Source organism: Lycium ferocissimum, chromosome 9, assembly GCF_029784015.1.
Source record: "Lycium ferocissimum isolate CSIRO_LF1 chromosome 9, AGI_CSIRO_Lferr_CH_V1, whole genome shotgun sequence".
Lineage (NCBI taxonomy): Eukaryota > Viridiplantae > Streptophyta > Magnoliopsida > Solanales > Solanaceae > Lycium > Lycium ferocissimum.
This window is the reverse complement of record NC_081350.1, coordinates 27727083-27743778: the sequence shown is the minus strand read 5'-3', so window position 1 is coordinate 27743778 and position 16696 is coordinate 27727083. Positions and strand designations below refer to the sequence as shown.

The following is a 16696-nucleotide window of genomic DNA, read 5'->3' as shown; positions in this document are numbered from 1 at the left end:
TCATTGACCTTAATGGCCATCACGTTTCATTAACCACTAGGCGACACCCTTCGGCACTCAAATGCTATACTTTTTTTCTCCACAACATAACATCAGATGCTTTTGCATAGTCTACAATGAAAAAGATATTTTACAAATGAAGAAATATCAACTCCATTTTGAAGAACTCAGCAGGATTCCTTCTACAGAACCACAGTTCTGAGTGCAAATGCAGAGTTAAAGAATATTCTATGTCAGCTTTTCAAAACAAGTACAATGTCAAACTCAGCGCATATGGGAAAGAATGTAAAAGGCCAGCACCTGGATCAATCAATTATATATCTATGAATAAACATATGAATTCATGTGCATAATCTCTATTTAACCTCAAATCTACTCTTAAATCTTAATATCTAAGGTTTTCCACATTCCTTTCACCGGATTTACAGCTCCCTCAATGTAGATGTCATTTCAAATCCCCTTCCACGACAAATTATGGAGTTCAAAAGTTTCAAATTTCAGATCCTCTCAAAATTTACATACCCAGTTATCCAGTGTATACCTAAAAGAATTCATACTTCAAGGTAAGTGCATATACAGCTACAGGCAATACCATAAACAACATTAGAGGCTGCTTCAAATTTTCAAAAGATTTGACAGGCATATGTTAATATCAATCACCATATTCCTTGGCATGTCTTATGAGTAAACTTATCGCAGATGGTATTCATAGAAGATACACTCAGCTAATGAAAACCATAGTAAGCAATTGGAAACTATATTTCAATCAAGTATGAAAAGAAATATTTACATTCACATGTGTGAAGTTTCCTATAAAAATAGAAGTACAAACATTTCATTTGAAAGCAAGAAAAGAAACCTGGAAAGAAGTAAAGTATGAAATATCAGGTTTATCTGGTATAACAAAGGTACTCTGCGACAGGTTCAGCAATGCATCAGCTAAATTCCAGATTCCTCCAGTAGTTTGAGGATACTGTGTTCAGGTGCACTTATTGATGGAAGAATAACCCGATTCACAGGTGGTCTAGGCCTTGTTCCAGCTGCCTCAGGCGCTGCAGTTGTTCCTTCCTGCATAACTGGAATATCAGCCCTTCTTCGCACTGCAGACACTCGCTCCTTCCATATTCTCCCATCCTGTGAGTGACAAAATACATATGTTCCCAATTAGCAGTCCTAAGAAGTAGAATAAACAGGTATAAATTGGAGCTGGAGAGACAAAGTGATACTATTATTTCTTGAGCAATACAAAGTAATCCTGCTATTCTCTCAAACAGGATAGTTAAATGCTTCATTGGTTTTGACAAACCATACCACTATATCCAACAGAGGAACTTAAACACCTTATATAACCAACAGAGGAAGAAAACAAGTGAAGCAGATGCATAGTAACTGGCATGAGATTTTCTAATCATATCATCCTTTAGCCACCAAACTTTAGATCAATCAAAAAGTGAATAAGCATGTCTTATGACTCTGCCACCTCTCAAATCATTTGTGTACACTCGCAAGAAAAGTATAGTTTTTGTTCAGCAATTGCAGCAAACCCCTCTTTCCTTATTCATGTGGACATGCAGAAAGGAATAATCAAGGGAGGCTTCCCTTTTGAGATTGTATTTCTCATCAGGGATAAAACCCTTCCTTAACACAATGACAGATCTCCAATGCCAGAAGGCAAACAAGAGTTATTCAATCTGGCATCTTAAATACAGAAGTAAAAACTTTATTACTCAATTGAAGAGCATACAAGAATGTGACTTTGTGCATAACAGCTATCTAACAAGGCACAGAATAGAGTCAAAAAGCTGACTAGTCTGTAGATGTTTAGTGATAAGAAAACTGGTTACAATGTTTTGAACAGGAAAAAATAAAAAGGAAAAAACAAAGATGCTTTCCAACTGGAAATTGTCTGACACTATTGATGTAAAATCTGAAACAAGAGAAAACAATTAAAAACAAGGTAACTGACAAAACAATTGCAAGGTTGACTGTGAATGTCAGTTTGTTTTGTTTAGATGGACGTAAGAAGAAAAATCAATGAAGTGAGATGAATGGAAGGCAGAGAAGGGTGCAAAGAAATTGACAAAATTTCTTTTCCTTGCTTTTCCATTCTTAGATTTCTTAATTTTATATTGTCTTTCTACTCCCCCACCCAAAAGGAAAAAGTGTGCAAAGCATGCATTCTCTACGAAATATTTGTCGGTGAAGTCCAATAAACAGAATTCTGTAACCAATCACAATCAATCATGTTTACTTTAGAAAACCTACATATTATGATGGATAATTCATGTCTTGCAGCTAACAAAATTCTTAACTTCTGTGCTTGGAGCAAAGATACTAAGAACCAATAAAAGCTAATTAACCAAATAATTTCTGAAAGCTAGAAACGAGTCAACGGCTTGCAGGTAGAAAGAAACAAACAATGTCAAGAGCTGATTCTTTCATTAGTCATTGTGTCTCTCTATATTAATGCAATATAGTTAACTCCAACTCATATAAAAAGAGTTTCAGTTTTGACATGCCATTATTAATATATATCTTAAATGCTGGATCTAGCCATCATCTCCAAAGATGACACTTGACAGTACGATTTGGAAGAACTGTCTTGCAGCTGCAGAAGACTAGACTGAGTAATCACCAAATTAGACAGTACCAACTTTTCACTTCATGTAGTTGAATGACTGGCTTACATAGCTACATCACACTTCACATGTCCGTAGATTGAAAAGTCAGCAGAGTATAAAATATGCAAGTTTTTGGGGTGTGTGTGTGTGTGTGGGGGGGGGGGGGGGGGGGGCATGAATAACGGCAATCAATTAAGCATCTTTGATAGTGAAAACCAACAGCATACTGGCATATTTATCTACCACAACTTCATGAGACAGAATAATAGCAAGCTTACATTCAGTATTGAAGGTTCTGGTAACGGTGAATTGGGCGATCATTGTGTAGAGGCTCAGTCGGGTGTTCAACTGGTTTGAACTCAATTGCAATTCAAAATTGGAGTTTGATTGTTGGATTGGAATCCATAGTCTATGGGTAATGCGTCCATACGATGAATTTCGGATTTCAGATCGTTGACCAAAGGGGTGGGTTTGAGTTGACCAAGAGTTGACTTTGACTCGAGTCGTACTAAAATTATGCGATTACTTCCCCTAGACCAATTTGGACCCGTTATTTGTATTCTTAAATAGATTAAGGCTATTGGATGTCGTTTGAGGGGATTTCGACATTTTAAGAAAGGTTTGCGCACCGGTTATAAGGCAAGTGAGACTTTAACCTCTCGAGTACTTGTTCTTCTGAAGTCATGATCTGAAAATAATTTTATTTGGCTTTCAAACACCTAGTGCGTCATGGGGTGAACGCGTACTAGGTTATGTATACTATTTTGTGTCAAATATTGTAATTTGGAGTTGTTTCTTCTATGAAACCATACTGATGGCTTTAAACGCTTGATATAATGAACTTTATGATACTTCCTGACTTGATATATTGAGCGTGGCATACTAATTTGCACTGAATGTGGCAATGTTAATACTGTTGAGACTCATAGCATAACTCCTTTTCCAATTTATTGATATAGTGTGATGCCTATTTTGCGTGCATTTGTTTGATGAGTTGAGTTGGTACTAATGACTTATCGGCTGTGGGCAGCACTTAGTTCACGCATAATCCGGGTAACTATTACTATGGATGGTCTGGTGTTACGCACAGTTGGTGCGGTTTATGATGGGATGAGGTTGATTATGTATTGACTGTTGAGATGCATAGTTAAATGCAGGTAAAGGTGAGCCTTATGGATGGTCTAATGCAACACATAGGTGCCACTGTGTTGTTATATTGAGTTGAACATGTATATCTGTTGTCAATTCATTTATACATGTTGTTGCACTCATAAGTATATACCTATTGTATTCCACACATGGCATGCATATTATTTTTGGAGACTTTCTCCATGGGGTATGACGGCGGGGCGGGTCCAACACCTGCTTAAGGGTGAATCTAATGAAGCTACAGCTTTAGGCCCCAAAAATTTAATTATTACATATCACATACAACTTATATAGAGGAGAACAGATGTCCCAGTGTGGAGGTGCGAGAGGTTGGCAATTATAGGTATAAGAAGAGGTAAAGGTAGACAGAGGAAGAATTAGGGTGAGGTGATTAGACATGACATGACTCATCTTCAGTTCACCAAGGACATGACCCTAGATATTAACGTATAGAGGTCGAGAGTTAGTAGGTAGTCAGGCAATAGTATTACCTCTCGGCTTTCATTTTGATCATATGAATCCGTGTCCTCGTCCTCAGTAAGGGCACTAAAATATTAAGGCGAAGTATTATCATCCTTCTTTTTGGATTTTATGAAATCCAAGAATTGTTGAAACATAGGGTCTTCTTTAGTAATATTAGAAGATCCTGCAATATGGTTGGCTATTAGCCTCTGGTTACCCATTGGGCAAGAACAGTTCCTGTGCCTGTTCCTCTTCCTCCCCGTCCTCTATTAGAGTGGGGTTGCAACTGCGGTCTCATCCTGCAAATAATGCAAAGGTATTTTGATGCAGCGTCATACGGTACTCCTACTTATAAGTGTAGAATGCATTATGAGATGATTCTCTCTTCCACAGGAACAGGAGAAATTCAACATTTTTATCCTGCTAATAGCAGAAAAGTTTATAACTTTCAAAAGTTATAATAAAAAAGATTTTTTCTCCAACTGAATGGGGATTAAGTACACTCAAGGAAAGAGATTACATCCATCCTGAGCAAAATTATTGGGATTATGTTGAAGGCTTTCATAAAGCCTTTTTATATGAGAATGCTAATAAGAAACATTCTTGGTTTGTAAAGATATGTGCCAATGTTTATAAATAGAGCATACCAAATTGGTTTTGTCAATGGTGGATACAATATGGTCCATCAGTCAAAATATTACCAGAACCCTTCAAGAGTTTATACACAGAATGGGTTGAAGCTTCTCCCAAGTTAATAGATTTGGAAACAAATAATACATTTTTCAATGGCTAATATGTATTTTTTCATAGAATTTTCAATTCCATGGATCATGAAATGGTCTGTAGAAGTGGGTTATACCCCGCAAAACCTTTCTTGTCTCAATAGAATTTATTATACAAAATTCTGGAAAAAGCTTATTCAAAAAACAACTGATGGTAATATCCATGGCCAAGAAGTAGAATTAGTGGATCAGATTAAGGCAACTATAGCCAGTTATAGAGACTCCATTAATTCCAGACGACAGAGTGAAATTCCCAGTCCCTTCCAGCACATCGCTAGAAGAATTCAGATGAAGAAATGTGTTATATCTTGAGACGAAATGATAGCTGCCTATATGGAAGAAGTCAAAAAAGATTTAATACAAAATCTAGACATAGAGGTGCCTTCAGACATATCCATCCATGGCATCCGTTGGGAATACCACAGACAATGATGATGAAGACCAGACTTGTTTAGCAGGGGAATCTCAAAGTCTTGATGATACAGAAGATGTTGAGAAATTTTTGTCAAAATTCAAAGACCAGTTGGAAGAATCTTCCACCTCCACAAAAGACAGAGGAAAAGAAAAGATGAAGTGATGCAGGCCCCACGATAAAGTGGAGAGAAGACCTTTGCTTTAATAAAAGCAGAAACTTTCAAAAAGTTGTTTGTTTTATAGCTATTATTGTATTTTGCTTTTTCCACTTTTCTTTTTCTTTAGGCATGTTTTTCAAAAGATGATATCTTTTGCTTTTTCCTTGTCGGCCAAATTTGTCGGCCATTTACCATTTCTATGATTTTAATTTTGTTAGTTTGTTATACTGATCCATTATAAAAGGATCGAGTATTAGGAAGAAGGCAGGCTTTACACACCACCTTCTCCTCCTTTTGTAAAAATACTCTTTACATCATAAAAGTTTGTTGTTTATTACATCCCCATCTCTACTGAGCACAACTTCCGATTTTAGGTAATTTTTCTTTTATTTTACTTTGTTTTAAATTTTAATTCAATATTCATATTTAAAAGCTTTGAATGACAAATTAAACACCTTCTGTTCGAATTTGTATCACTAGACTACTAGGTATTATGGTGAAAATGCTTTAATTAGCCTGGATTCACCAAGGATAGTACTGAGGTCAGGCAGAAAATAACCTAGGCGGACTGTTCAAGCTCAGGCGGTGATCATGTTTGTGTGCCCGCTCAGCCGAGGTGGCGTTTAGTATTTGTTGTTGGACTGTTCTAAGTTGAACCTTGGTCCACTGCCAAAGCATTATTGACCATAATAAAAGTCCCTCTGCAGTAACATCTCACCGTGCGATCCGCCCCAGTTAATGGTATCAGAGCCATGATACAAGAGTAGTAATAGGTGATATAAGTTCAACACACATCTTCTTAATGAATAACAAACTTTTATTATGTAAAGAGTATTTTTACAAAGGGAGGAGAAGGTGGTGTGGAAAGCCTGCCTTCTTCCTAATACTCTGATCCTTTTATAATGGATCAGTATAACAAACCAACAAAATTAAAATCATAGAAATGGTAAATGGCCGACAAATTTGGCCGACAAGGAAAAAGAAAAAGATATCATCTTTTGAAAAAACATGCCTAAAGAAAAAGAAAAGTAAAAAAGGCAAAATACAATAATAGCTATAAAACAAACAACTTTTTGAAAGTTTCTGCTTTTATTAAAGCAAAGGTCTTCTCTCCACTTTATCGTGGGGCACACGCATCACTTCATCTTTTCTTTTCCTCTGTCTTTTGTGGAGGTGGAAGATTCTTCCAACTGGTCTTTGAATTTTGACAAAAATTTCTCAACATCTTCTGTATCATCAAGACTTTGAGATTCCCCTGCTAAACAGGTCTGGTCTTCATTATTCCCAACGGATGCCATAGATATGTCTGAAGGCACCTCTATGTCTAGATTTTGTATTAAATCTTTTTTGTGTATTAAATCTTTCTTGGCTTCTTCCATAAAGGCAGCTATCATTTCGTCTCAAGATATAATACCTTTCTTCATCTAAATTCTTCTAGCGATGTGCTGGAACGGACTGAGAATTTCTCTCTACTATCTGGAATTAATGGAGTCTCTATAACTGGCTATAGTTGCCTTAATCTGATCCACTAATTCTACTTCTTGGCCATGGATATTACCATCAGCTATTTTTTTAATAAGCTTTTTCTAGAATTTTGTAGAATAAATTCTATTGAGACAAGGAAGGTTTTGCGGGGTATAACCCACTTCTACAGACCATTTCATGATCCATGGAATTGAAAATTCTATGAAAAAATACATATTAGCCCTTCCATCAAAAAATGTATTATTTGTTTCCAAATCTATTAACTTGGGAGAAGCTTCAACCCATTCTGTGTATAAACTCTTGAGGGGTTCTGGTAATATTTTGACTGATGGACCATAATGAATCCACAATTGACACAACCAATTTGGTATGCTCTGTTTATAAACATTACACGTATCTTTATAAACCAAGAATGTTTCTTATTAGCATTCTCATATAAAAAGGCTTTATGAAAACTTTCAACATAATCTCAATAATTAAATTTAACTGGGACTTTTTGCTCAGGATGGATATAATCTCTTTCCTTGAGTGTACTTAATCCCCATTCAGCTGGAGAAAAAATCTTTTTTATTATAATTTTTGAAAAGTTATAAACTTTTCTGCTATTAGCAGGATAAAAATGTTGAAATTCTCTTGTTCCTGTGGAAGAGAGAATCATCTCATAATGCATTCTATACTTATAAGTGGGAGTAGCGTATGACGTTGCATCAAAATACATTTGCATTATTTGCCAAGGTTCATCTTTCCATTTAAGGTCATCATTTTCAAGAAGAAGTATTACCTTTCCGCTTTCATTTTGATCATATGAATCCGTGTCCTCATGGTTTGGATATATCCAACCCATTTTGAAAAATGATTTTCTTGAATATATCAAAAGGTTTAAAATGCATTTCTATAGTATTCGAAAATACTAGGATATCATCAATATATACAATGATAAAATTGCTATAAGGCATAAAAATATCATTCATAATATTTTGAAATTCTGAAGGGACATTTTTTAATCCAAATGGCATAACATTCCATTCGAATTGCCCTACAGGGACATTAAAAGCAGTTTTGTATTTATCTGCTTCGACAATTTGAATTTGCCAATATCCCGATTTTAAATCAAATTTTGAAAATATAATAGCATTATGAAGTCTATCCAATAAATCTTTTTTGTTTGGAATAGGATATCTAATCCATTTCAAAACTCTATTAAGGGGTTTATAATTTATAACTAATCTAGGAACTCCTCGTTCCTATTCAGCATGTTTATTAACATAATAAAAGTTTGTTGTTTATTACATCCCCATCTCTACTGAACACAACTTCCGATTTTAGGTAATTTTTCTTTTCTTTTATTTTGCTTTCAATTTTAATTCAGTATTCATATTTAGCCTGAATGACATGCTAAACACCTTGTGTTGAACTGTATCACACTAGACTACTAGGTATTACTGTGAAAATGCTTTAATTAGCCAGGATTCACCAAGGATGGTACTGAGGCCAGGCAGAGAATAACCCAGGCGAACTGTTCAAGCTCAGGCGGTGGTCTTGTTTGTGTGCCCACTAAGCCGAGGTGGCCTTTAGGGCTGTTGTTGGACCTGTTCTGAGTTGAACAACCTCCTTGCCAGGGTTATCGACCTATAAAAGTCCGTCTGCAGTAACATCTCACCGTGCGATCCGCCCCAGTTAATGGTGAGCCAAAAGTCAATTGGAAACAACCTCTCTACCCTACAAGGTAGGGGTAAGGTCTGCGTATACCCACTCTTCCCATACCCCAGCATGTGAGATCATATTGTATGTTGTTGTAGTTTTTTCTATTTTTTTCTATTTAATAAGCGTGACGTCCAGGTTAGCCTGCGCGCACCTCGACTAATTCCACAGGATACCTACCACCTCCCACCAGCAATAGGTAGCAGGTAACTCTTTCCACCAAGGCTAGAACGGATGGAAAAAAATCACCTAGTGTTTTTGTCTCTGCTGGAAATTGAACCTAAGACCTTATGTTTCTCAAACCACTTCATTGACCACTAGGCCACACCCTTGGGTGCAGTTGTAGCTATTTTTATTTATCTCATTTGATTGATCCATAGATCATAAAGCAATTTTTTTTGTGTCCCATTAGTCATTAGTAATGTAAATTTTATGCATTATATTTAGGGGCCTCTTATTATGACTTGGCTTTAGGCCACCAATTCCATTGAGCCGCCCCTGGGACAGGAAGATGATCTTGCTGCACTTTATACTCACTCTTATTGTTGTTTCTGTTCCGTATAGATCCTAGCTCTAGTACCGCAACAGGTGCTCTCTAATCTGGTTTGAGGCAGTTGTGTACAGTTGAGGTGTGCCAACCGCTCTTGATCGTGGTGAGACCTTCAACTTTTCCGTTTTCTACTGCCTTGCTTGTCTTTTCGAGTTTACCCCACATTTGTACTCAAATATTCTTAGATGCTCCTTGACCGAAATTATGAGGTTTGAGGTGTATTCACTATTTATGCTACGGATGATTTGAACTTATCCTTTCTTTAGTTACTCTTCGGGCACCAGTCATGGCCTACGATTTTGGGTCGTGACAATATTACCGTGCAACTTCGAATTGACGATTTTCTTTTTTGTCCCAAATTAAAATAAAAGGGAGTATAATACAAAATTTCCTAGATTTTATCCTCCACAACAGTTAAAAATAAATTCAATATTTATATAATCTTCTCCTAGATATTACGCTCCACGACAGTTAGAAATAATCTTCTTGTGGATTATGCTCCATGATAGTTATAAATAAATACATATTATAAATAGATATTATTGTATTTATTGTGTAATAAATACAATAATATCAATGTAATCTTCTCTTTAGATTTTGTGATCCACAACCGCTATAAATACAATCACACATTTTACCTTTTACACATGAGGTTCATTACTTCTCAAATGACTTTTCTCTATTTTTCTTCTCTAGTTTTCTCTATAAGTATTTCATGACAAACCTTGTTTTTGAGAGGCTTCATCAATCATGGAGAGGCTTCATCAATCACGGAAAGTCCTTATTCATGGCATATCAAACAAACTCCAGAGAAATCGTTTTCATGAAATTTGTGGCAAGGAGGAAGGGTGTTGTCTCTAACCACGGTAAAACTTTAATAGTAAACTATTATGTTATACTTTTTTGTTTGTTAGGTTTTAACTTGTTATTGCTTTATAACTTGCATTCTATCTTTATTAGCGCTTGCTATTTTGTGTAGATTTTATAAGTTTCATCCTTGTCCCTTAGTCCAGCATTTTTCTCTTTGCCTTCACATACTAGTGTTACTCTGAATTGGACAAACATGCGTTTTAAGGAACCTTGATCTTTCACCTATACTGAAAGCTTGCTAAAAGTTAAATGCACTGACGATACATACATTCACATGTCTAATATTCGAGTCTAGGGACATAGAGTATAATTATGCCTTTATGTCATTTTGAACAGGTACCAGCTAATTCAACTAAATGCCAAGGGAATGAATGAAGGATGCAAGTAGGTGGAGATGTTTGAAGATGTCCTTGTCGTAGAAGTGTTTCCCTTAGTGATTATGATCAGATGTGGATTGCTCCAGAGGAAACTGGTGGTGGTGCACTACTTCAGAACAAGATGATGCATAAAAGGGAACTTTTTGAAACAATGATCAGGCATCTTTGTTCCAAAGACCCCATTTGTTTTAGTGTTGAACAAATATAACCTGTTCGAGGAAAAGGTCAACCGTGTGCCATTAGGCGCTAGTGAATGGTTCACCGATTTCAGTCCACTGAGACCTCACAATAATAGCCAATCACTAGCTCACCAAGCATATTACTATGTAGGGATGAAGTTCAAAGACCTCTATGCTTCCCTCACAGGTAGAAAGCTATTTGTCTGGCAAGCTCGGGCAAGGGAACGAACAACTGTTGATGAGGCATTCAAGTATATAAGGGAGGTCGTGAAGTGGGACGAGGAAACCTACTATGTGTTCCTTTTTCAGACTGCTTTGTCATGCTTTATAAAAGCATGCTTATTGTAGTATTTTGTATGGTCTTTACTACCGTTATTTCTTTTCTGCACTGCTTCGGTTTGTTTGTTTTTTTAGCCGAGGGTCTATCGGAAACAGCCTCTCTACCTCCCAAGGTAGGGGTTAAGGTCTGAGTACACTCTACCTTCCCAGACCCCACTTGTAGGATTACACTGGGTATGTGGTTGTTGTTGTTTCTCTTGAAGGAAAGTCAATTGCTTTTACTTTTCCTAAAAGGAAAATATAAATATCTTCCATATTTGACTATTTCTTGCCTTGGAGGAAAAATTTTGGACACCTATAAATTGAATACCTCCTTTCCACAACTAGAACACAATAGCATCCACGATGTAGTCATTGGTTTGAGAAACCATACCACTATATCCAACAGTTGAACTTAAACACATTATATAACCAACAAAGGAAGAAAACAAGCGAAGCAAATACATAGTAACTTGTGTGAGATTATCTAATCACGTTATCTTTTAGCCACCAAACTTCAGATTACTCAAAAAGTGACTAATCATGTCTTATGACTCTGCCAACTCTCAAATCATTTGTGTACACTCGCAAGAAAAGAAAAGTTTTTCTTGTTCAGCAATTGCAGCAAACCCCTTCTTTCCTTATTCATGTTGACATGCGGAAAGGAATAATCAAGGAAGGCTTCCCTTTGTATGCAGAGATCGTATTTCCCATACAGAATCAAGGAAGGGATTCCTTCCTCGGTATGCTGAGATTGTATTCCAATAGGATACCACCCTTCCTTAACACAATGCATCTCCATTGGCAGACATATTTGAATGTTAGTGACATAATCCTAACCAACTCAAAAGCCGACATATTACAGAACGCAAAGAAGAATTATTCAATCTAGCATCTTAACAACAGAAATCAAAACTTTATGACTCTATATGATGAGCATACAAGAATGTGACTTGTGTATCACAGCTACCTAACAAGGCACAAAATAGAGTCAAAAAGCAGACTAGTTTGTAGAATTTTTTTTCACAGACTAGTCCGTAGATGTTTAAAGATAAGAAAACTGGTTACAAAGTTTTGAACAGGAAAAAACAAAAAGAGAAAAGCAAAGATGCTTTCCAACTGGAAACTGTCTGACACTAATCACTATTGATGTAAAACTCTGAAACAAGAGAAAATAATTCAAAACAAGATATCTGACAAAATTGCAAGGTTGCACGTGAATATCGGTCTTCTTTTTTGTTTAGATGGGCATAAGAAGAAAAATCAATGAAATGAAAGGAATGGAAGGCATAGAAGGGTGCAATGCAGTTGACAACATCTCTTTTCTTTGCTTTTCCATACTTAGATTTCTTAATTTCTTATATTAACTTTTTTACTCCCCCACCCAATAGGAAAAAGTGCACGAAGCATTCATTCTCTAGAACATATTTGTCACTGAAATCCAATAAACAGAATTTGATAACCAATCAAAATCAGTCATGTTTACTTTTGCAAAACCTACAAATTATGATGGTTAACTCAGGTCTTGCAGCTGACAAAATTCTTAACTTCTGGACAATGGAAGCTTGGAGCAAAGACACTAAGAACCAACAAAAGCCAATTAACAAAATAATTCTGAATGACAGAAATGGATCAACCGCTTGCAGCTATAAAGAAACAATGTCAAGAGTTAATTCTTTCATGAGTCCAGGAGCCGATGTACAGTTCTGGCTACGGGTTCGGCCGAACTTAGTAGTTTTGGCCTATACCTTGAAATTGTCTTAATAAATACAAATTAATAGTTTAGAACTCATAAGTAACTCAAAAGCACTAGAATCTTGACCCTTGAACTTCAAATACTGACTTTGCCTCCGCATGAGTCATTGTGTCTCTCTGTATTAATGCAATATAGTTAAATCCAACTCATATAAACAGAGTTTTACTGGCGACGTGCCATTATTAATACGCAAAAGGGTCAAAATACCCCTGAACTTTCAAATATTGTTTACTCGTACCCTCCGTTATACTTTTCATCCAATTGTGCCCCTACCGTTATACTTTGGTGCTGATTTGCCCTTGATTTAAAAGGAGGGACACATGTCAGCCTTAAAATAAAATAACCCACCCCCAGTTTTATATCTGGTTCTAATTAAAACCAGCCCCAAATTTTGACCCACTACCCGACCCACACCAAACCCTCCTCATCTCTTCAAAATTCCACACCACCATTTCTCTGCTTCTTCTCCGGCGACGAGGTCCGACCAAATGACCACGGCCAACACGGCCACAATACATCTAACTTTCACTGCTTGCTCCCTCTCTTCTCGTCTCCCAAACTCCACCACCATCTACTCCAACTCATCTGCCACCGCCGGCTTCACCACCTCCACCTTCTTCATTTCTCAACAATTTGTTCAGAAACGGAAATAAGAGCAGGACATTCAAATCGACAGGTCACCACGTCCTCCACCTCCACCTCCACCACAATCAGACATGTCACCAGAATCTGCTCGTCGATATTCAATCACTGCCAGCAAACCTCCGGTACCAACAAAAACAGCTACCAGTTGAATCAGTGGCTCTCAATCGCCGTTGATACCTATGCCACCAGTTGAATTTCTGTGAACTTGAAATCAGGGGAGATTACCTAGCAGGAGTTAAATTGATAATTGTGAAACTGTGTCTTAGCAGCAGCCAGCGAGCACTATTTACCCCCGCCGTCGCCGGCGATTTTGTTCGGATACGGAGCGCCCACGACTCCTCGCCTCCGATGAACCCGTTGTTAGATATAGGTTTGCTTTGCACTCGTATATTGCTATCTGGAAAATTCTGTTTTGTCCTTGCCTTGGGCTTCGATTGCCGCTGGGGTTTAGTGATTTGGGTTCAAAAAAAAAATGGTTTGGTCATTCTTTTATTGCCTACTGGATTTGGGCAGGTTTTGGGTCTCTCCCGTGATTAGTTGGAGAAGATAATGAGGGCTTGGTGTGGGTCCCACATTTGCCACGTATTTGTCTTTGGTTGGTTGTTTATGAATTCAATAAGTTTTGCGGGGAATTGGATCGGGTAGTGGGTCAAAATTTGGGGTGGGTTTTAATTAGAACCGGATATTAAAATTGCGGATGAGTTATTTTATTCCCATGATGTCACGTGTCATTCCGTTTAAATTAAGGGCAAATCAGCACCAAAGTATAACGGTAGGGGCATAATTGAACGAAAAGTATAACGAAGGGTACGAGTAAACAATATTTGAAAGTTTTTGACCCTTTTCGGTTATTAATATATATATGTTAGATGCTAGATATAGCCATCATCTCTAAAGCTGACAGTAGGATTAGGAAGGACTATCTTGCAGGCTGCAGAAGACTTGACTAAGTAATCACCAAATTAGACAATACCAAAGTTTTCACTTCATGTAGTTGAATGATTGGCTTACATAAATACATCATACTTCACATGTCCGTAGATTGAAAAGTCAGCAGACTATGTAATTTGCAAGTTTTTGAGTCTCGTCTCTTAAACCCTCATAATTGCATATTGAGTCCATTCCACATAGTGAAACTTACAGTAGAAGATAAACATGTTTGATAGGAATAAGAGCATACTTGCATATCTTATTTAACACAACTTCATGATACAGAATAATAAACTTACATTCAGTATTGAGGGTTCTGGTATTGGACATTGAATTGGTCGATCGTTGTGTAGCGGCTCAGTTGGGTGTTCAACTGGTTTGAACTCAACTGCAATTTCAATGCCATGAGGGGTGATAGAGGGAGCTCCAGCTATAGTAGCAGCACCGGTTGTCTCTGTATTTGGGGGCAACACTTCTGTTTCATCCTGCATTTCCATATAGACCAGAAACTACTATAAATGAAACCAGATGATATACTTTTGGATGTAATAAGTATGTCTCCAATATAATTAAAATTTAAAAATTAATAAGAATTAACCTAACTCGTCGCCCACCCAACCACTCAAATTAAAAACAGTAGATATATAATATGTATATAACCGTATATAATTAGTGTATGATCTATGTATACCAGCTAGAAAAAGAAAAAGGTGAATCCGGACGGCTTTGTGTGTAAAGATCCCGTTAACTAAGAAGTTAAGGTCCGCGTACACTCTACCCTCCGTCCCTCCCCAGACCCTACTTGTGGCATCACACTGGGTATGTTATGTATCCTGTTAACTAAGCAGTCAAATTATCCGAAATTTGTGAAGAAGAGGTGTGTGGATGCGCCAGTAAGTAGGTGTGAGAAGTTGGCTATAACAGGGATTAGGAGAGGTAGAGGTAGACCGAAGAGAACTGGCGGAGGTGATTAGACAAGACATGACATAGCTCCAGCTTACTCAGGACATGAACCTAGATAGGAAGGTGTGGAGGTCGAGGAATAGGATAGGAGGTTAGTAGGTAGCCGAATATTCTCCTTATCTGTAGTAATATTCTCCTTTTCTTCGAAGTGTACTATCTATTTCTTCTTTTGCTTTTTATCTTGCTACTTTGTTGTCATAATATCATGATTCAAATCCTTTTTTTCTCTCAAGCCGAGGGTCTATCAGAAACAACCTCCCTGCCCCACAAAGGTAGGGGTAAGGTTTGCCTACAATCCTGCCCTCCCCAGACCCCACTTGTGGGAATACACAGGGTATGTTGTTGTTGTTGTTGTTGTTAAAATAAAGAAAGTAACATCGATTTTAATTGTTAAGAACACTAAGGAAAAAGTGTCAGCAGCAAAACAACATCTCATAGTTAAATATCCAAATCAAACTCAATTTAGAAACACCTACACACCATGAACTAGTCAATCCCACAATTCAAGAATCTCAAAAAGACCTAATTAGATCACAAAATTACCCATTATCAATCTAAAGCCAATATCTTTTCTCTTATTTGTGTGTGTATGCGATCAGTCTATCTAAAGCCAATATCTTTTCAAATGAAAAGGATCAAATAACTCATACCACTATCCAATTAACATAAAAAAGGAGATTAAAAAGGCAATTCTTGATACCCCAGATCAACAAACAACACAATTCACATAAAAAGTTAAAGAATTTGCCGAAAAAAAAAACTAAAAAAACAAAGAAAAATAGCAACAAGAGAAAAAGAAAAAAAAAAAAAAAACTTACAAGTGCACTTTGAGCACGACGATGCCCACTTCTACTAACAGAAAATCTAGAAAAAATTCCCACCATATTAAGCCTCTTTATTTATTATCAGAACAAAAATAATTTCACCCAAAAGGGTATGTTCTGATCTTATTAGTTTTTTGTCAGATGAGTTCAGTTTCTCTTTCTTGAAATATAATTAGCGGACAAAGAAAGAAAGAAGGGAAGATAAGTTAAGTTAGCTTGTATTGATGGGATTCTGTCTGGATTCGATTTAATGTTTAATGAATTTAAATTCCTGAAAGTTATCAAAACTTGTATAAAAAAGAAAGACTTAAGAGTATATTGTACTAAATTGGATGGAGGAAATAGTATTAATTTGGAAGTAGAAAGTGATGGGAAATTGAAAAGCTGCCAATAAACACAAAGGGACGGTTTGTCGAGAATCATTTATTAGACACGAGAGGGCAAATTAAAAAATCTAAAATTGGTTGATGGAGAAGCTAAGAACTTAAATTAGCAACAAGTGCCATGTGAGT

General features: G+C 36.8%; 1 protein-coding gene across 1 annotated transcript; it reads right to left on the bottom strand.

Annotated features, from left to right (window-relative positions):
• Positions 1 to 741: 741 nt before the first annotated feature.
• On the bottom strand, positions 742 to 16435 carry LOC132030119 (uncharacterized). The gene is made up of 3 exons (XM_059419610.1): positions 16179 to 16435; positions 14697 to 14882; positions 742 to 1134 (listed from the first exon to the last, which is right to left on the bottom strand). Exons 1-3 carry the CDS (start codon positions 16242 to 16244, stop codon positions 940 to 942), a joined length of 447 nt encoding a protein of 148 aa, XP_059275593.1. The 5' UTR covers positions 16245 to 16435; the 3' UTR covers positions 742 to 939.
• Between the last annotated feature and the right edge of the window lie 261 nt (positions 16436 to 16696).